The 20,577-nt window shown below is 61.6% G+C and overlaps 1 protein-coding gene across 1 annotated transcript in view; it reads left to right on the forward strand.

The window, feature by feature from the left end:
* Positions 1-19,486, forward strand: part of OBSCN (obscurin, cytoskeletal calmodulin and titin-interacting RhoGEF) — a 167,403-nt gene extending 147,917 nt beyond the window's left edge. The window contains 27 exon segments of the mRNA XM_070416713.1: positions 6,714-6,902; positions 7,584-7,680; positions 8,017-8,141; positions 8,639-8,751; positions 8,873-9,041; positions 9,188-9,269; positions 9,769-9,969; positions 10,634-10,694; positions 11,198-11,275; positions 11,659-11,831; positions 11,978-12,004; positions 12,493-12,645; positions 12,736-12,781; positions 12,915-12,992; positions 13,280-14,715; positions 14,717-15,204; positions 15,860-15,940; positions 16,206-16,316; positions 16,484-16,651; positions 17,121-17,243; positions 17,465-17,635; positions 17,882-17,963; positions 18,118-18,357; positions 18,498-18,721; positions 18,805-18,880; positions 19,007-19,156; positions 19,291-19,486. Of these exon segments, the coding sequence (XP_070272814.1) occupies positions 6,714-6,902; positions 7,584-7,680; positions 8,017-8,141; positions 8,639-8,751; positions 8,873-9,041; positions 9,188-9,269; positions 9,769-9,969; positions 10,634-10,694; positions 11,198-11,275; positions 11,659-11,831; positions 11,978-12,004; positions 12,493-12,645; positions 12,736-12,781; positions 12,915-12,992; positions 13,280-14,715; positions 14,717-15,204; positions 15,860-15,940; positions 16,206-16,316; positions 16,484-16,651; positions 17,121-17,243; positions 17,465-17,635; positions 17,882-17,963; positions 18,118-18,357; positions 18,498-18,721; positions 18,805-18,880; positions 19,007-19,156; positions 19,291-19,468 (5,120 nt within the window). The 3' untranslated portion in view covers positions 19,469-19,486.
* Positions 19,487-20,577: the final 1,091 nt, after the last annotated feature.

Genomic DNA, 20,577 nt, shown 5'->3' on the forward strand with positions numbered 1-20,577 from the left:
TACCTTTGGTCTTTAGGGGTTTCTTTTTCCCTGTAAAATGGGCATCAGCTATCCTGGTTCTAGTTTGGCTGCTTGCTCACTGTGCAGCCACAGGCTACTCCTTCCCTCTCTCTAGACCTCAGTTTCTATGTCTGAGAGGTAGGACTTTAGGCCTGACAAATTCCCAGGGTTCCCTAGGCACATAGCTGAAGGAGAAGCTGGGATTCTGTGTGGGCAGCCTAGGAAAGGGCCTTGCTCTGTCTGAAGCTTCTGCAAGACCCTCAAGAGGGACAGGTCCTGCCCTCATGGAGCTCAATGCCCTCATGCATTGCCATACCACTCAAGGCAGACAGATCAGCAGTTCAATGAGGGAACTAGTGCTCTAAGCTGAGACAGTGTCCCAGGGGCACATGGCCTGGCAGGGCTTGGACCCAGTGCTCCTAAGCTGAGCGGGCTACTACACTGCCGTGCCACTTAGCTAGCTCAGCCCTACGTGCTGACTGATCTGTAACCCTCGCTATTCCGACTGTTTTCTTTGTAGTCACTGAGCAGGAGACTAAAGTCCCCAAGAAAACCGTCATCATGTAAGTGCAGGCGTGTTTCTAACCTTCCTTCTGACTGCCGTGCCACCTGCATGCCCACTAACCCACCCGGACCTTGCCCGTGTGGTCTGGCACCTGCTTGCCTGACTGCCTGCCCTCACTGTCTTTGCTTGCCACACAGACTGCCAGCACCTTGCAGGTACTGCCAGGGAGTTCACTCCCCTGGGACTTGGCTACCTTCACACTCAGAGCTTTCTCTTTCAGGGCCTCAGAACCCTCTCCATATCTGCACTGCCTCAGGAGGGTAGACTTACTCTGCACACTTCACAGTGTCTCACCTAGAGTCACACCTGTTAGGGTAGACCTGGGACTGACAACTGTGTCCTGCTGGGCTAGAGGCATACATATTTCTACCTTTCAACACCCTGGAATCTAGGGTGTTGCTGTCCAACAGAATTTCTTGTGAGGATGGAAATATTACAAGTTTACAGTGTCTACTACCGCTGCATGTGACTATTGGGCATTTAAAATGTGTCTAATGCAAATGAAGAACTGAATTTTAAGTTTAACTTTCACTAATTTGACTTCAATTAAAATAGTGTAACCATAGCTCTGGAGCCCTTAGACACCTCCAAGTCCAACCCTCACATTTGAAAGACAGGGAAAGTGAGGTTCAGGAAAGAAAAGAGGGTTTCTCAGGGTGGCTTGTGATTCAAAGCTAATGAAACACCCATTCCCCCGGTGCCACACCCACTGTCCTTCTTCCGGGCCTTTAAAGCTGGGAAAAAAAAGACATATGGTTGTTATAATTATATAATTACTTAATTATATAATTTAATTATATAATTACTTAATTATATAATTTAATTATATAAGTAAATAACACAGAGGTCCAGAGCTAGTTGAAGCCATGAGGGCGGGATTGGTTTTGACCTGCACAATCTGAAAGGACTTCCAATGGGAGATGTGTGCAGGTGGATGTGGTGGAGGAGCTTGCAAAAGCCAGGAGGCAAGAAAGGCGATGTTTCCTAAGGCCAGGTGACTGAGAACTCCAGGATGGCAACCTCTTAGTTCCCCAAAGGCCTCAGGCCTCTTAAAGGGCCTACAGTTAGTCATGTTGCTAGAGAATCCCATATTCACACGTTTGATAAGGTCCTGGTTAACCTTCCTTGACTTCCTTCCTCCTCCCACAAAGCAGGTCGACACCCCACAATAGATGGGGCTGCCTGGGGCAGCAATGAGCACCCCATCCCTGGAGGTATGCAACTACTCTGCAGCTTTACACAGATCAACTCTACATTTCATCCATGAGAGGAGCACTGTTATTTTCACATTTTATGGATGACATAATGAGGAGCAGAAATGGGCCAGGCAGCCCTATGTGGCGGGGGTGGGGGTGGGGGGTGAAGGGGTGGGGGGTGTCAAAGAGGACTCATGCCAATGGGAGACTGGACTAGGTGACTCCAGGTACCCTAAAGTCCATTGCATTCCAGGCTCGTGGTGGTAGCAACTTTCACCCCACAAGGAGTGTACCCGTTCAGTTTGAGAAGTGGAGGGAGGCAACTGCCTGGCCCAGCATGCCCCCTGCCAGGGGCATACCACACAGTGAGGGGTACCGGGGAGCCAGGAGTATGGAAAAGCAACTGGCTTGGAGAGACTACCACCTGGAAGCCCCACATACTGTACCAGTGGCCTCAGAGCAGGATGCCCACATGCCCTCATGGGAGCAGCAGTGAGCCCAGTAGTGGGAGTGGCATTTTATTTATTTTTTATTTATTTATTTTTTTCGTTAATCCTCACCTGAGGATATTTTTCCATTGATTTTTAGAGAGAGTGGACAGGAGGGAGAGGGGTGGTGGAGAGAGAGAGAGAAACATTGATATGAGAGAGACACAGCAATCGGTTGCCTCCTGCATGTGCCCTGACCAGGGCCAGGGATGAAATCTGCAACCCAGGTACATGCCCTTGACCAGGAATTGAACTTGTGACCTTTGGGTCATGGGCTGATGCTCCAACCACACTCCCACCGGCCAGGGTGGGAGTGCCTTTTAGAGGAGTGATCCAGTTTCCCAGTTCCACCTGACCCACTGTCCTTTCTTAGCCAATCAGGCAGCATGAGGCCAGCAGATGGGACCTGGCCCAGGTTCCCATGATGTTTGGGCAGACTCTGACCTCTGGGCCTGAGTGTGGGGCAAGAAGGCAGGATTTGGCCCTGAGTAGGCTCTGACTCCAACCCTCAGTTTCTCCTCAGTGAAGTGGAGATAGCATTTCCCCTTTCCAGGTGAGGGCTGGAGGAGGCAGGACCTCTAACTGCTCTGCACCCTGAGGTGTGGCCACATATCTCTGGGGCCATGCCTGAGGGTAACTGCTCCTGGATGGAGCCCTGAGTTAGACAAAAGCAAAGCTGGAGAAAGAGAGACAACGTCTTATCAGGCAGGCAGCTGGCGACAGCACACCAAGTCCCTCTGCCTGAGCCCAAGAGGAAATGCAGGTCCTGGGGCCCAGGAAAGCTGTGTGTTACTCAGCCCATTGCTGTCCCTGCCTGTTCCTCATTTCGCCCTCAGCACCCAGCCAGGTCAGGGCATTGGACGACCGAGGAGGACCTAGCTGACTGGTGGGCTTCTGACTCTTGGTCCTGAGAAAGTTTTGAGCCTCTTTGAGTCTTGTCCACTCCCGTAAAAGGGGGCCAGACCCATCCCCCAGTGCTGCTGCAGAGTCCCCAATCAGCGCCCCATGTGCACCCACATGCAACTGGCCTTGAGTTCTGCTTCTTCTCCCCCCACTCTCTGTTTGGAAGATGGGGCCCAGGAAGGGGAAGAGCTTGTCTGAGGTCACAAAGCCTATGACAGCAGAGTCACATCCGAGACCAAGTGTCCTTGCCCAGCCTAACACCACCAGACCAAGAGGCCAGGAATCCAGGCTGCAGGTCAGGGCTCTGACAACCTTCTCACACCTGCACCTGTGGCATCAACTGCCCAGTCTGTCCCTAACTCAAGATCACTGAGGCACCTGCCCTCTGAGAGCTTGCTGGGCCCCCACCCCATGATACAAAGCACAAAACACTGGTGGGACGGATAAGGAGGACTATAGGGCAATGTCCTTGCACACTGGCCATTAGCTCTGAGAGGACTGGCATCCAAAATAAGACAGCTATGAACAGGGAATACTACCCACAGGGACTTGCACACTGGACTTGGTCTGGGGCTTGGAGGCACCTGTGTGATGCAGTGATGCCTCAACTCCTATTTGAGGTCTGCACACCAGAGCCCATGGTTGACCAGATGAGACTCTGTGTTTGTTTCTTTGGTTCTCTGGCTGGGGGTTCCAGAGATTGGGCTCAAGTGCATGTGTAGGAGCTTATGTAGTTTCACCCTTTGCTTGCTGGTACATTAACCTGATCTCTCCTGCTGGCTCTGAATGTGCTGGTGGCATGGGTGGCAAGCCAGGCTGCAGGTCTCCGTGCCATCTCCTCTCGGCCCTCTCCCTGCAGAGAGGAGACCATCACCACCGTGGTGAAGAGCCCGCGTGGCCGCCTCAAGTCCCCCAGCAAGTCTCCCTCCCGCTCACCTTCCCGGCACCCTGCCAGTTCACCCAGGTCGGGCCTGTCAGCCCCTGAGCTGCTGCATTCACAAGGGGCTGGCCAACTTCGAAGGCCAGGGGAGGAGCCAGGCTGGAAGCCCCCTGTACCCACGCTGTACGTGACAGAGCCCGGAGCCCATACGCCAGCCCTGCCCAGGGGCACCGGGCCCAGGCCCAAGTGGGTGGAGGTCGAGGAGACCATCGAAGTCCAGGTGAAGAAAACAGGCTCAAGGGGTGCATCTCCAGCTAGAGAGGTGCCTGGCAGCTCAGCGGGGCTTCTCTTCACGCTTCCTGGTGGGACCCCCGGAGGAGACCCCAACACAAACAACTCCAACAACAAGCTGCTGACCCAGGAGCCCCTGACCCAGGGCAGAGTCTTCTGTGTGGACGCTGGGCTGGAGACCCATGAGCTGTCCCCTCCTGGGGCCACCGAAGAGGAGGGCCCCCTGGAGGTGCAGGAGGGGAGAGGTGTCCACCTGATGGAGGAGCCCCTGGGCGCCGAGGACCTTCGAGGCTGGGACCCCAAGATCCTCACACGCGATGGCTGTGTGCTGACGCTGGCTGACCTGGAGGATTACACACCCCAGGAAGGGGAGACCTTCGGCTGCAGCAGCCCCGTGCCCAGTGTCTCCGACGACCCACCCTGCGAGGTCTCGGTGCTCCAGAGAGAGATCAGTGAGCCCACTGTGGGACAGCCCGTCCTGCTCGACGTGTGGCGTCCACCAGGCCCCCGAGCCCCGCCTGGCTTCTTCAGCTGCTTGCCCCAGGGAACAGCTCTGTCGAGGCCCCAGGTCTTCCGCCCTGTTGGTGTCTCCCGGGCTAGGGGTGCCACATCCTTCTGCACCCAAGTCCATCGCTCTGCGGACAGTGGGCAGAGCAGCTTCAAAACGGAGGTTTCCACCCACACGGTCAGCTTTGGGACAGTGGGTGAGACAGTCACCCTGCACATTCGGCCTGACGGGGATGAGGATCCCAGTCCGTCCCAGGGCTGAGGCTGCGACCCTCGACCCTCAAGGGCACAGGCGGCTGGGGGGTGAGACGACCCTCTCAGAGCCAGTTTACTGCTGACAGGGCTGCATGAGAGCAGCAGAAAGGGGCATGGCCTTGGGGCCTAGGACCCTGCCTGGCTCCGTACCTACCTGCTTCACAGCTGCTGTGAGTTTTGAGCTCAGGAGAGGGGCCTGAAGCCAGCACCTCAGGACATGTGCTCTGACCACCCCCCTGCTCTCCAGCAACTCGGGACTTCAGCTGCCTGTCCTCCCGGGGTCTTCAGCTGAGGACACTGTCCGCACAGCTGTAACCCAGATTTACTGAGATTTACTGAGAGCAGGTAGACTCGGTCTGGGCTGTGGCCTCCCGTCTCTCTTTGCTGTGGCACATCCCTGCCCACGCCCAGGCTGCCCCATCTCAGTGGGGGCTTCTTGGGGCACATCTTCCCATGGACACGGGGTGCCCTCTGCAGACTTTCCAGGCCTCCCCTGCAGCAGGGGCCAGGGTCTGGGTGGGAAGCAGCCCCTACTAGTTGACTCCATGATGATAATAAACTGGCTCCCACACCCTGTACTCTGCTCCTTCTTGCTTCTTCCAGTGGCTCTGGAACTTGGGCGGTAGGGGACCGCTAGGCCTAGCCCTGGGGACCAACCAGTGGCAGCCCAGGCCCCCTCTGCTGCAGCCTGGGGTGGGTCCTGGCCGTCTGAGGTCCCTGGGTGGAGACAGCGCACTTGCCTGACCAGCCTGCCTGCACTCGAGCAGGCAGGCCTTCCTGCCCCTGTGCAGCCAGGCTGTTGTCAGGACAGACAATGGGGGTGTGATGTGTGGGGTCCTCCTTGGAGTGGGAAAGGACAGGGTGGGTAGGAGAGGGTCCTGGGGCAGGGGAGGGCTCTAGGCAGGGGGACCTGCTGGGAATGGAGCAGTGGGCATGACTGGGCACACCTGTCCGACTACAGCGATGCCACCTGAGGCTGGCAGCCAGGCGGAGGAAGGGGCTGCACCCAAGGCTGAGGGCAGGGAGGGTCTGGTGGGAAGAGGTGGGGGCTGTGTTGGAGGCCAGGGCAAGGCCAGATGAAGGGGCAGTGACCTGGGCCAGACAGGCCCTCTGGTGGAGTCCCGTCCTGGGCGGGGGACAGGGTCTGCTATGGGAGGGCAATAAGGGAGCCCACCCCTTGTGGGTGCCCAGGCCCCTCAGTTGGCTGCAGGTTTCCCTATATTATGGGGCTGGGTCCACTGGGCCTGGGGTCCAGAGTGAGCCATGAGGGAGGTCAGCACAGGATGAAGGGATGGCAAGAGCTGAGACCTTGGGGCAGACGGGGCACATGGAGGTGACCAGGCTCAGCTGCTCCTGAGGAGTTGGCGTTCTCCTGAAGGCATCTGGGCACAAGGGCAGGAGTGGTGGGGCTCTGCTCTCAGTGCCCTGGCACCATCTCTACCCACTCCCAGGCCCCTTCTCTTTCGGGCTTCCACCTCCAGCGCCTCCTGAGAGAGGAGTGGTGGGTGGGAATGGCAGCCTGTTCGTCTTACCTGGGCATCTCTAAGGACCGAGATAGGTTTCCTGAAGCCCCCGCTCAGGTCCTCGGCCATGTCTCACGCCTACAGGCTGACCCACTTTTCCCATAGGTGCTGCTGTCCCACCCCCAACTGCCCTGGAGCAAGTGGACCAGAGCACATCTGTCCAGAGGACACTGGTGGGCCTGGAGGCTCCGGGACCCTCTGCAGGGGACCACGCTGGCCTGGGCCCCAGGGAGCCACTTGCTCTCCAGGAGGCCAGCCCCCAGCTCCTAGGCACTGAGGCTGCAGATGAATCTGGTGAGGCCCAGTGGCAGGCTGACTGCCAAATACCACCTGCTCCCAGACCCTCTCCTCTGTGCTGACCCAAGCCTTGGTCGCCATGGGTGCTCATCCCATGGGAGTGAAGTGGAAGAACCCTGGGACCCAGGTATCACTGGGATCCTTGCACGGGGACCCTGGGCGAGGCCCACCCCTCACTCAGGCTGTCACCCATCTACGAAACTAGGCAGGGGAGAGGTATTTCAGGGAAGTTCCCACCCTGAGTACATCTGTCCTGGGTGTCAGAGACCTGAGTCAGAGCCCCGGTAGGTAGCCTGGGCACCCTGTGCTCAGGGTAGGAGAGGGGGTGGGGAGAGGAGAGGAAGGAGGAGGATACCTTGCCCCTGACAGATGCAACCCTAGGGATGCTGCCGAGGGGGCCCTCTCCGCCGAGGTGCCGCATCCCCTTGTGGGATGGGGTGTTGGGGAGGTGGGCAGCCTTAGGGCTGGTGGCCCGGGCTCCCGGCTAGGACAGGTGGGTGCCCTGGAGGAGGTGCACATGCGCAGAAAGAGTCCCGGGTTTAGGGACACGGACCCTTGCGCCCCTGCTCTGCCTGTGCTCCCGCCCTCTGCGCCCTGGAGGGTGACAGGGGCATGTCATTGGGGACAGCCCCCAGCGCATCCCAAGCTCTGTCTCACTAGGCCCTGGCCTCCCACCAGCAGAGTCCAGGAAGGTGCCTGAGTCTCTCCCTCCTGGGAGCCAGGATCAGGACTCGGGGGCTCCTGCGGCGACTCACGAACGCATGGTGCCCATCAGGTAATGTCCCTGGCACACTGGGTGGGGCTTTCTATGAGGGGACATCTGCGAGCAGGGCAGGAGGAGTAAGAAGTGGGCGCACAGCATCCCAGGACATTCCTCATCAGCCCTTCCCCAGCCAAAGGGCAGTACAGGAGGAGAGGCCACTCTCGGGGCGAAGGTGTTCGGGGAGCCCCTCCACACTTAGGGCTGGGCCCTGGTCTCTGCATTCCTTCCCATGCAGTCGGCTGCAGCCCCGGGTGGGGGTGGGGCAGGGACCCATCTTACCACCAGGGTCAGTGCCCAACCCCAGAAGTGGATGGGTGGCAGACAACTCACCCCGCTGCATGACCCCAGGATGGAGAGCGCGGCCTGGCCGGGGACAGAGGCCACTGAGCTCTGGGATGTCTGCAGCCACGTGTTCACAGAAACCATGCACCGGACATACGTGTACAAGGCCAGCGACCTGGGTGCCGCAGCAAGTAGGCTACGTGTGTGCCCACCGGGCAGTCGGCTGGGGGACACTTGCACGGAGGAGCCATCCGATGTGTGCCCGCCTGCTGCGGCCAGCCCCTGCGACCCCAGCCCCTGAGTGCCCTCCGAGGGGCATCCCTGGGAGGGGAGCATGGGCAGCAGGGACCTAGGTGTCCTCTCTGCAGCCTAAGTTAGCATGCCCTGTGTGCCTGCCTCCAAGAGCCGGGTTTAGGTGGGGAGACGGTGCTCAGAAGCACCTCCTAACTGTCCGGAGCCTGCGCCGAATCAGGAGGGGCCGCCTTCATCTGGGAGGCCGAGGGGCTCTGTCACCCTGAGGGTCTCAGGGCCTTGAGATGCCTGGGACGCCCGAGGCGCCTGGGTCCCTGCCAGCCCACCGGGGTCTCGATGATGCAGGCCCCCGCTCACAGACTGCAGCGTGGGCTGCAGTGGGCGGCTGTGCTGTGCAGCCTGGACTTCTCCCCACGGTTTTCCTCCATACCCCCAGGACCCCCGTCCATGCAGGTCACCATTGAGGATGTGCAGGCACAGGGAGGCAGCACAGCAGAATTCCAGGCCGTCATCGAGGGCAACCCGCAGCCCACAGTGACCTGGTATAAGGTAGAGATGCGTGTGGGGTGGGGCCTGTATCTGGAGGGAGAGTGTGAAATCCCCACTGGACATGGCGTGTCACTCACGGAAGACAGGGTGGGCTGATGGTCACCCCCACCTGTGCCTCCAGGACAGCGTCCAGCTGGTGGACAGTGCACGGCTCAGCCAGCAGCAGGAAGGGACAACCTACTCCCTGGTGCTGAGGGATGTGGCCCAGCAGGACGCCGGTGTCTACACCTGCCTGGCCCAAAACGCTGGCGGCCAGGTGCTGTGCAAGGCGGAGCTGCTGGTGCACGGAGGTGAATCAGGGAACCCTTCCCAGGCCCCAGTCCGGCTTCCTGCGGGCATGGGGTCCTGTGGGCTCCTCAGATTCTACAGAGCTGGGGAACAGTGACGGGGTGGTGATCTCTGTTCACACTGGCACCTGACTGCTCCCTGGCTACAGGGGCCAGCGAGCTGGGCTCGGAGAAGCAAAGCTATCGGAGAAAACTGCACTCTTTCTACGAAGTCAAGGAAGAGATTGGGAGGTATCTCCCCCAGCCCCAGGAGCCCCGCCCCCATCCCTGCCCAGTCCCCCAAACCTGGCCTGCTGGAGTCCCTAGCCCAGGATCCCCAGCCCCAACCCCTGGAACCCTGCCCTCTGGAGTCCTGGTCCCCCATAAATCCTTACCTCCTGAGAACCCCACTTATCAGAGGCCACCCCTCAGTCCTCTCTGGACGTCTGGGAACCCTGCCCAACCCCTAGCCCCTGCTCTCTCAGAATCCTCCCCTCTCAGGAATCTGCCTGCCTATCAACTGCAACCCCGCCCTTTGAGAACTCCCATCTCCTGGAAGACACCCCCCCATCCCATCCTCGCCTCCTCCCTCCAGTACCCTCCCATCCTCAGGAGGCCCGTACCCTGGGAACCCTACCTCTAGGGAGCCCTTGCCTCCCCAGTACCCGCTCCCCCAGCCCCTGCCCTCCAGGAACCCCACCTCCCTCCTTGGAGCCGTCTTGGGAGTCAGTGTGGGCTCCCCTCTTCCTAGAGGTGTGTTCGGCTTTGTGAAGAGGGTGCAGCACAAGGGCAACCAGATGTCCTGTGCTGCCAAGTTCATCCCCCTGCGGAGCAGGACGCGCACCCAGGCTTACCGGGAGCGAGATGTGCTGGCAGAGCTGAGCCACCCGCTGGTGACCAGGCTGCTGGACCAGTTTGAGACGCGCAAAACGCTCATCCTTGTCCTGGAGCTGTATCCAGCCCCCAGCCCCAAGAGCACCAGGAGGGAGCAGGCCTCGGGAGAGCAGGGGTCCCCGGGCACTGTGGGCCTGCGATCCTGGTGTCCTCGGTCCTGCTTTCCTCGTGAGGGCCGCCAGCCGGGCCTCCCACGTTCCTGTTACGATGCTGTGTGACTAACCAGCCCAGACATGGCCCTGTCCTCATAGCCCGCTGCCCCTTGAGTTGGGAATTTGGGCAGGGTTGCGTCCAGAGGGCCCCTCCCCTGCTCCATGTGGCCTCTCTCAGCAGGAGGTCAGGCTGCTTAAATGGCAGCCCTGAGCCCCAAGTGCTGGGATCCTACTTTGTCCACTCAGGCTCGAGGGAGGGCCACACCCCTTCCCTGCCCCCTCAGGGTCTCACCCCACCACTTGCTGAGAGTCTCTGGGTGTCACGTGCTCACTCCCCCCCACATCCCCCAGTCAGCGACCCCTGTCCCTGCAGGGGGTGTGGGCTTTGTGCAGAGTAGAGGATGTCTCCACTCCAACGCTGCTGCTGGCTCCTGGCCTCAGCTCTCTCCTCAACCCCGAGGGCCCATCTCCCAGCATGGACCCTCACTTCCACCCCAAGATAAGACTTGCCGTGGGGTGTGGAGCTGGGTGGGTTCCAGGCCCCAGAGCTTTCCTTGACCTGAGCCCCAGGTGCTCATCAGAGGAACTACTGGACCGCCTGTTCAAGAAGAGTGTGGTGACAGAAGCTGAGGTGACTGCAGCCTGAGCTGTCTGCCCAGCCAATAGGCTTGCATGTATACCCACCAGGCCTCCCACTCCCCCGCCCCCCGCCCTGACCTCCTGCCCCAGCAGACACAACCTCCCCTCTTGCACAGAGACCTTTTGGGGTCTCCGGGGCCTCACAAAGTGTCACAGTTCCTCAGTCAACTCTCAAAGACCTCTTGGCCAGGGCTCACCACTTCCCTCTCCCAGCCTGCACCTGGCCAATGGGCCAACCCTTGCCTTTTCCTGAAACATCAAGCTTCCTGTTTTGCTCAGGCGGCTTCACACATCCAAACCCTCCCCACCTTCAGGGCCCAGAGGAATCCCTGTGCCCAGGCTCATGGGGTCTGGGAGGCTTTGTACTGCCTCTGGGACTGTCCCAGGCTTGGAGAGAGTGGAGGTGTAGATTGGCGCAGGGCAGGGAAGAAAGCAGAGGGGAGGGGGAGGTCGAGGCTGACTGTCTTGCCTGAGCAACGGCCTTTGCCACTGTAGGTCAAGGTCTACATCCAGCAGCTGGTGGAGGGGTTGCATTACCTGCACAGCCACAGCATCCTCCACCTGGACATAAAGGTACTTGCCCCAACCACCCTGCATCCCCAGAGCCGTGGGAAGGGTAGATGGGAGCCTGGGGCCTGCAGGCTGGAAAGGCACAGGCCCACCACTTCCAGTTTTCCTGTCAGGATTTGCTCACTTTTGGGGATGGGAAGCTCACTACTTTACCAGCAGCCCCTGCAGGTGGGGTATGGCTCTGATAGAGCAGAGGCTGCCCCCAAATGGTACTGAAACCTGCTCCTGCCCCCACTGGCCTCTTCCTCTCATGGAACAGCTCCTCAGACTCCCTAGTTACTCCCCCTCCACCGCCTCCACCCCCCCCCACCCCCCGCCAGACCTGGCAGCCCCAGGAGTCACCTCCGTAGGTTGAGGCCTTACCCACTCATGACTCTGTCCAACAGCCTCCCAACATCCTGATGGTGCATCCTGCTCGGGAAGACATTAAAATCTGCGACTTTGGCTTTGCCCAAAGAATCGCCTTGGCAGAGCCAAAGTATAGCAAGTATGGGTGCCCTGAGTTTGTGTCCCCCGAGATCATCGAGCAGACCCCTGTGAGCGAGGCCTCTGACATCTGGTGAGTGGGTGGGCCCCCGGGACAAAGCCACCGTGACAGCCCATCCCCCCGTTCTCTGCCTGCCGTCCTCTCAGCTGCCATTCCCCCCATGCCCCTCACCTGGGGGCCCGGCTGGGTGACTCACAGCTGTGGTTTTGTTCCCACAGGGCTATGGGGGTCATCTCCTACCTCAGGTGAGCAGACCTGTGCCCCATCTCCTCAGAAGAAATCCCAGACCCCACCCGCAGGCCCATGGGAGGTCCCAGGCCCCGCTGGCCCTCCCCAGATCAGAGACCTGGGGCCCAAGGGGCTGCTAGTTTGGAAACAAGCAGTGGGCCACCTCGGATAAGAGGTTTTGCCCAGGGCTTTTCACCATACCCTGCCCCAGAGGAGCTCTTCCCAGTGGGGTCGTGAGACATAGCGCTGAGCTGTTTCCTCAAAGGGTCTGGCTGGTTTGCCCAGAGGCCCTCCATCGCAGTTACTGCCCTGAGGACCTTTGCTGGTGTAGACTGAGCCCAGATCCTCACTCCGGCCTGGGCCTGAAACCTGGGCAAGCCTGAGACACTTGCTGGGACTCTGAGGGAACTAAGAGGCCATCCCAGTCAGGGCTCCACTGACCAACCCCAGGGGACCCAGAGATCCGGGGTCATGTCTGAGGGCCCGACACTCACTGTGCTTTCAGCTTGACCTGCGTGTCCCCATTTGCGGGCGAGAGTGACCGGGCAACCCTCTTGAACGTGCTGGAGGGGCGGGTGTCCTGGAGCAGCCCGGTGGCGGCACACCTCAGCCCGGATGCTCAGGACTTTATCAAGGCTGCCCTGCGGAGGGTCCCGGAGTGAGTGTGCATGCCCTGCTCTCCTCCCCCATCCCCTGTTCAGGGGACCAGCCCACCCCTGGCCTGACCGCTGGCTTGGTCTCCCCACAGAAGCCGGCCCAGTGCAGCCCAGTGCCTTGCCCACCCCTGGTTCCAGGTGAGTAGGGTGAATCTGGCAGGCCTGGCGAACAGGGAGGAAAAATGAGGCCAAGAGGGGTGGGGCCTATCGGGCTCTAGGGTACACCAGGCTCTCCCCTCACACACGTGGCTTTCTCACCCGGGCCCCCCAGAAGTCCCTGCCCGCGGAGGAGGCCCACTTCATCAACACCAAGCAACTCAAGTTCCTCTTGGCCCGCAGCCGCTGGCAGGTGAGCCCGGAGGCAGTGCGGGGCGGGCGGATGGCTGAGGTTGGGGGCAGGTGGTGGGGAGCTAAGGTCCCAGGGCTGGCTGTGCGCCGGAGGTGGGGGCTGGGCATCCTTCTTTCAGAATCTGTGTTCCCTGAGATGACAGGACGGGACACAAACACAGAGTCCTGGGGGTAGGAAATGAGGACAAGGGCTTTTAACGCGCCCCGCCTCCTGGGTCCCCCATCTCGGGGCACCGGAGTCGGGAGGCAGTGGGCACTGGCTGACGCCCCTCGTCCCCGCGCCCCCAGCGCTCCCTGATGAGCTACAAGTCCATCCTGGTGATGCGCTCCATCCCCGAGCTGCTCCAGGGCCCGCCGGACAGCCCGTCCCTCGGCGTGGCCCGGCACCTGCGCGGCGACGCCAGCGCCTCTTCCAGCAGCTCCTCGTCCTCCGACAACGAGCTGGCACCCTTTGCCCGGGCCAAGTCGCTGCCACCCTCCCCGGTGACGCACTCCCCGCTGGTGCACCCGCGAGGGTTCCTGCGGCCGTCGGCCAGCCTGCCGGAGGAGGCCGAGGCCTGTCCTCCCCAGGAGGCCGCGCCTCGGCCCGCGCCGCCCGGGGGCGCCGAGCCCGCAGCTGCCCCGGGCTGCGTGCCCCGGCACAGCGTCATCCGCAGCCTGTTCTACCAGCAGGCCGGCCAGAGTCCGCCGCGAGGGGCCCCGGCCCCGGCCACGGCCACGGCCACGGCCACGGGCAGGCGGGTGCCTGCGCGGCGGAGGCACCTGCTCAAGGGCGGCTACTTCGCGGGCGCCGTGCCCGGCCTGCGCGAGCCGCTGCTGGAGCACCGCGCGCTGGAGGAGGCGGCCGCCCGAGAGGAGCCGCCCTCCTTCGAGACTTCCCCGCGGCCGCCCAGCGCCAGCACCGGCGCCGGAGGCCCCTGCCGCAGCCATTCCCTGGGCTCCGACTGTCCCCGTGGGACCGGCCCCTCCGGAGAGGGCTGCCATGAGGGGCAGGGTCCCTCCCCCACCCTCTGGGGCCTCCAGGCTGAAACAGGAGGGGAGAGCGTGCCCAGAGAGGTGGCAGGTGCCCCGGAAATGGAGTCTCGGGAAGGGCAGAGACCATTTTCATCTTCTGGTGGAGATCCTTGCCTTGCTGAGCAAGAGGGGTCCTCCCAGGACAGCTGTGGGGGGCAGCCGGCTCCTTTTTATCACCCCCAGAGGGGCCCTGCCACCAGGAAGGGCTCTGATCCCCCTGAGGCTGTTGCACCCCAAGCTCCTGGCTCCTTCCTCTCCCGGGGACTGCAGGCTCCCTCCTCCCCAGCTCAAGCAAGCCTCCAGCCAGGCTCTAAGATGGGGCTGGAGGCCACCCTGTTCCCTGGGAGGCCCCGTCCCCCCAGCTCTCCAGGGCCAGCCTCCCCATCTGGCATGGCGCCCGGCTCCTCCCTGGACACTGAGGATCTAGCCCAGGAGACAGAGGGCCTGTGGGAGTCTGAGCCCAGCCCACCTCAGCCTCGGGAGCAGGCGACCTCACGGAAGTTCTCCCTTGGGCACCATGGCGGTTATGCAGGGGTGGCCGGCTATGGCGCCTTTGCCTTTGGCGGGGATGCGGGAGGCATACTGGGACAGGGACCCCTGTGGGCCCGGATGACCTGGGCCACCTCTCAGTCTTCGGAGGAACAGGACGAAACGGGGGCCGACAGCCCACTCCCCCAGGCCAGCGTGGTGCCCTTGCCAGCGGGCAGCGGGGGCAGGGGGGTCCCAGGTGTCGCTGGTGCAGATCCAGGACCTGTCAGGGGACATGGAGGCAGCAGACACCATGTCTCTGGATATATCGGAGGTGGAGCCTGCCTACCTCAACCTGTCGGACCTGTACGACATCAAGTACCTTCCCTTTGAGTTCATGCTCTTCAGGAAGATCCCCAAGCCAGAGCTGCCACCATCCCCAGCGTCGGAGGCCAGGGAGGAGCTGGCTGAGCTCCCAGAGGCCACGTGGTCCTGGCAGGGCGGGCTGGGCCTGCCTGCCAGCCTGGAGATCAGGGAAGAGCTGGAGGACAGTGAGGCCCTGTTCAGGGAGGCAGGTGGCAGCAGGAAGCGCAAGTGGTCACCCCCCTCCAGTGGCCGGCGCTTCCCCGGGCGGCATGCCCTGCTGGACGAGCCTGTGGAGCTGGGGCTGCGCCAGAAGGTGAGGGCCTCAGTGGCCCACATCTCCAGCCTCCTGAGAGGCAGGCCTCAAGGTGAGTCTCCCCCGACCCCTCGCTATCATGAGGCCTTCGGGGCCTGGCCAGGTGTGCCCTCTGTACCTTGGGGCACCTTGTACACACGCCCAGGAATCAGCTCAGGAGCCCACCTGAGGCAGGAAGCCCTCCCTACCCCTGCCTGTGCCTGTGCCTGTGCCTGTGCTGCCCACCCCCATGCCTATGGGCTTCTGTTCCCAAGGTCATCTTCTTGGCTTCATCCCCTCCCATGCGCCTCTGAGACCTAGTGCTGGGACCTGGAGCAACTGCAGGGGTTACACCCCCGCAGAGAGGATCCTTCCCGGGCCAGTCTTCCTGACCCCTGACCCTCACTGACCCCACCCGACCCCAGATCTCAGCAGGACTTCCAGGCACCTGCACCCCTGAGCTGCTGGCCTTACTTGCCAGAGGTCCTCCCACTCAGAATGGACAGATGCTGACAGGCTAGAGAGGGGGTGGACTCCTCAGCAGATTTAGTTTGTTTCCCCCCAAAACCCCTAGGATCTGGGCTTTCCTGCGACATGGGAATCTGGCAGTGGGTGGTAGGTGGCCCCAGAGTCCTCCTCCTGTGCTCCTGATGGCAGTGCCAGGCAGCTGGCTGCCCAAAGGGGCCAGCCTCTCGGTGTGACCTCCCTTGGTCCTGTCCTCCATGCAGGTCCAGAGAAGGAGGGTCCCCCTAGGAAAAAGGCAGGCCTAGTTTCCTTCCGGCTGTCGGGTCTGAAGAGCAGAGACCAAGGTGAATGTGCTTCCTGGGACTGGGTCCCCCTGCTGCCCAGGGGACCACAGTGCCAGACCAGCAGGGGGGCAAGCTAAAACCCACAGTGACTTGAGCCCAGATGGGGTACTCGGCTCCCTGGCTGTCCGGACTGAGCACTTCCTGGAGGAGGTGCTAGTGTTGAAGATGAACTGGGTGGGGATGGGCTTCTCTCCAGTATCCCCACCTCGGGTTGTATGCTCTGCCTGAGATCACCTCTGACACTTGGTCCACGTGCCTTCTCTAGCGCCATCCTTCCTAAGGGGGCTTGCAGATGAGACCGTGGCCCTGGGTCAGTCTGTGACTCTTGCCTGCCAAGTGTCGGCCCAGCCAGCTGCCCAGGCCACCTGGGAGAAAGGTAAGGAGCTATCCTGGTGTCGGCGAGGAGGTGGAAGCGTGGCAGGACAGCAGGGGGGTATTCCTTGACTTCATGGCCATCAACTTACAGAGGGAAACTGAGGCCCAGATAGGGTGTGGGGCTGGGTGTTTTGAGCTTCCCCCCAGGCTTGCTTTGTCCCAATGCAGATGGGGTCATCCTGGAGAGCAGCAGCCGCCTCCTCATCTCCTCCACACTAAAAAATTTCCACCTTCTGACCATCCTGGTGGTGACCACTGAGGACCTAGGCGTGTACACATGCAGCGTGCACAATGCCCTGGGCACGGCAGCTACCACAGCTGTCCTCCGGAAGGCAGGTGTGTGGGCCTCTGCCAGGCCATCTCAGCGGGGACTGGGAGAGGGGCCACTCCAGGCTATCACCTCCTCCCTGAGTTTCCAATGGGTCAGGCAGGCCTAGTCTTAGACCCCACTGATCCCTAGAGGGGGTCAGATGCCCTGCTTTACCACTCAGCCAAGCTGAGGCATCTCTGACCAGAACTTGGGGTGGGCAGGGGCCTGCAAGTGAGGGCCACTCCATGGGCTCCTGAATGTACACTAGATGAAGGAACCTTGTGGTCAGGCAGGCAGGCACCTCCTGAGCCTCCAGCAGGAGAGGCACTGGGTCCCTCTGCCAGGCAGCACTGGAATGGGACCCTGGAATCTATGGGACTAGGGGAGGGTGGGCTCAGGGCCTGACAGTAGGATGCGGGGGTGGGGACAGGGGCTCAGAGCTGCATGGGCCACCTCTGGAAGCCCACCTCAGACCCCTGACTGTGGGCCCTGCAGAGCGCCCCTCGTCCTCCCCGCGCCCAGACATCGGGGAGGTGTATACTGATGGGGTCTTGCTGGTCTGGAAGCCCATGGAGTCCTATGGCCCTGTGACCTACATTGTGCAGTGCAGCCTAGAAGGTAGGGCTGTGCCTGTGCTGTCGACTCCTGGGGGGCCCTGAGGCTAGTGGAGGGAGGGGGGTGCAGGAAGTACCAGGCCAATCTGTGCTTCTGGGCACCCAGGGGGGAAGGACTGCCCCCCTCTGTGCTCCTGGGCAGCCTTACTCGGGGAGGGGTCTCTCCACCTGGGACTCTGGAGTGGGGAGCCCTGGAGCTACCCCTCACCCGCTCTGTGTGGCCAGGTGGCAGCTGGAGCACGCTGGCCTCAGACATCTTTGACTGCTGCTACCTGGCCAGCAAGCTTTCCAGAGGCGGTGTGTATGCCTTTCGGACTGCGTGCGTCAGCAAGGCCGGCATGGGTCCCTACAGCAGCCCCTCTGAGCAGGTCCACCTGGGAGGGCCCAGGCACCTGGGTGAGCCTCTGCAGGACCTGGGGGGTGTCGGGTGGTGATCCCTTTGGAATTGCCCTGCCACTTCACCAAAATACATACAATCACTGGGAAGGTTTTTTCTGGCTAGTATGCTGCCCCTCCTTCCTCCCCAAATGGTCCAAAGAATGAGAGGCCAAGTGTGGGTTTAAAGGGTGCCAGGGAAGGGGTGCGAGGAGACAAGGTTGGGGAGCTGGGGCTAGGGGGAGTCACCGGCTTCCCTTCCCACAGCCTCCGAGGAGAGCTGCCCTGCACCGCCAGCCCAGCCGCTCCCCAGCACGCAGACCTTCGCCTTCCAAACACAGATCCGAAGGTGCGGCCGCTCCCCAATCCGCTCTCCAGCATCTGCACCCCCTCCTTCCCTGCTGGGCTTCCTCCCTGCAGCTCTGAGAGTGGGAAGGGGCTGCAGGAGGGCACGTGGGGGACAGAAAAGGTCCTCAGTAGCCTGGCCTGTGCCTCCTCACCAGGGGCCGCTTCAGCGTGGTGCGCCAGTGCCGGGAGAAGGCCAGTGGACGGGAGCTGGCCGCCAAGATCATCCCCTACCGTCCGGAGGACAGGACAGCCGTGCTTAGCGAGTACGAGGCCCTCAAGGGCCTGCGCAACCCGCACTTGGCCCAGCTGCAGGCCGCCTACCTCAGCCCCCGGCACCTGGTCCTCATCTTGGAGCTGTGCTCAGGGCCGGAGCTGCTCCCCTGCCTGGCTGAGCGGTGAGGGGCCACCTGGCCTGGATGCAGGGCTGGGGGAGGAGGGGCACAATGCCGGAGGCTCACTTCCTTGCTCGCATCCGCCTCCACCGGGAAGGGGCTCAGCGAAACCCACCAAGCTGAGCCCTCCCCTGTGCCCCCAGGGCCTCCTATTCAGAATCTGAGGTGAAGGACTACCTGTGGCAGATGCTGAGCGCCACCCAGTACCTGCATGCACAGCGCATCCTGCATCTGGACCTCAGGTCCGAGAACATGATCGTCACAGAGTACAACCTGCTCAAGGTGGTCGACTTGGGCAACGCCCAGAGCCTCGCCCAGGAAAGGGTCCTGCCCTCAGAGAGGTTCAAAGACTATGTGGAGACCATGGGTGCGTGGGGTAAGGGGTGGGCCAGGAGCCAGTCCCTCCCGCAGTCTTGCCTCCAGGCCTCACCTGTGCACCTGCTTTCCCAGCCCCGGAGCTCCTGGAGGGCCAGGGTGCCGTTCCACAGACTGACATCTGGGCCATCGGTGTGACGGCGTTCATAATGTGAGTCACCGCGTGACGGGGGCGGGAGGCGGGAGGTGGGGGAGGGTTGTGGGGGCTGGTGTGGGATCCATGAGGATGACCTCAGACCCCCTTGTGACCCGAGTCCCCTACCTCGCTCCCGCGCAGGTTGAGCGCTGAGTACCCAGTGAGCAGCGAGGGTACGCGAGACATGCAGAAAGGCCTGCGCAAAGGGCTCATCTTGCTGAGTCGCTGCTACGCGGGGCTGTCCGGGGGAGCCGTGGCCTTCCTGCAGAGCACGCTGTGCGCCCACCCCTGGTAAGGTGGCCCTGTCCCCCCACCCCCACCCTGCTGCCCCCAGCTGCCGGTCCTGCCCATCCCCCTGTGCCCTGCACCCGCCAGAGCAGGCTGACACCCCACCACCACCACCACCACCACTCTCCATGCTCCAGGGGCCGGCCATGTGCATCCAGCTGCCTGCAGTGCCCATGGCTGACAGAGGAGGGCCCAGCCTGCTCCCAGCCCTCCGCGGTGACCTTCCCCACAGCACGTCTGCGTGCCTTTGTGCGAGAGCGTGAGAAGAGGCGGGCGCTGCTGTACAAGAAGCACAACCTGGCCCAAGTGTGCTGAGCGCTCGGTCCTGCGGTGTATGGCCGGCGGGGGGGGGGGGGGGGGGGGGGGGGGGGGCGGGGCGGGGGGGGGGTGTGTCACACTGCTAGGCTGCACACCTGGCCTGGCCTCCACACGCAGTATATGCACAAACACTAATAAAAACCAGAACCACAGGAGGCATCATCTATTTCACTGTTTTGTTTTGGGGAAGAGGGTGAGGGCCCTGCACCTTCCTGGGGTTTGGGGAACCGTCCATTTAGCAGAACTGTCCTTCCTTGGTTCATGGATTGAAAGAGGCTGTCAGGGCAGTCTCACTAGAGATAACCAGCTTACAAAGAGAGCCTCCCCCCGCACTCGCCCGCCCCCCCCCCCACCTCAAAGCCCAGGCACATTGCAACCGGGCACGTTGGTCTCTCAGCCTCAGCCCACCTGCCAGTCTCTGAGGCATCTCCACTGGAACTCCTGAGCTCCAAGGTGCACAGATCGAATGGTTCCCATGGTGAGCTTCCTGGCCTCTGGTCCTCCATCAAGGCCTCCAAGAAAGGCCACTGCAGCCCTTTCTTGGTCTGAGGCAGGAGGAGCCTGGTGAGTGACCAGCTAGGCCACCCAGAGGGATTGGAAAGGTGGGCTCAGAGCTAGTGAAGGTGTTATAGAAGCTGCTGAAGGAGCCTGAGCCACAGTGGCTTTTCCCCCACCCCGATCCTGCCAGACGTTCCTGCTGCCCACAAGAGGAATCCTGTTTGGGAAGTGTGTGTGGTCCTGAGGTTGCATGAGCATGTGCCACCTTGTTTGACCTCCACCAGCTCCAATTCTACTTGCTGTCAGGAATGGTCTCCCAACACCAGTGGTCCTTCAGGGGCAGTCCACTGTGCCCAGGGCCTATGTCGGAGCGCTGTGCTGTGGAGTTCCCCCACAGGGCACCTTCCTGTACCCTGGCCACTCCTGTTCAGACGCATAGTGAGCACACCTCCAGTCTCAGCCCTCATGGTGCCCTGTGGCACCTGCATGTGAGCCCGCTCCTTCCTCTCCATCACACACTTGCCCAGCCCCAGCTCACCATGTCCACAGAAAGCTTGGCTCTATACGTTGGGACCAGGTGACCCTTACATCCTTGTCTTTGGAGGATG

The sequence above is a fragment of the Myotis yumanensis genome, unplaced genomic scaffold, assembly GCF_028538775.1.
Source record: "Myotis yumanensis isolate MYYU_CA2020_CCGP unplaced genomic scaffold, mMyoYum1.0.hap1 SCAF_5, whole genome shotgun sequence".
Classification (NCBI taxonomy): Eukaryota; Metazoa; Chordata; class Mammalia; order Chiroptera; family Vespertilionidae; genus Myotis; species Myotis yumanensis.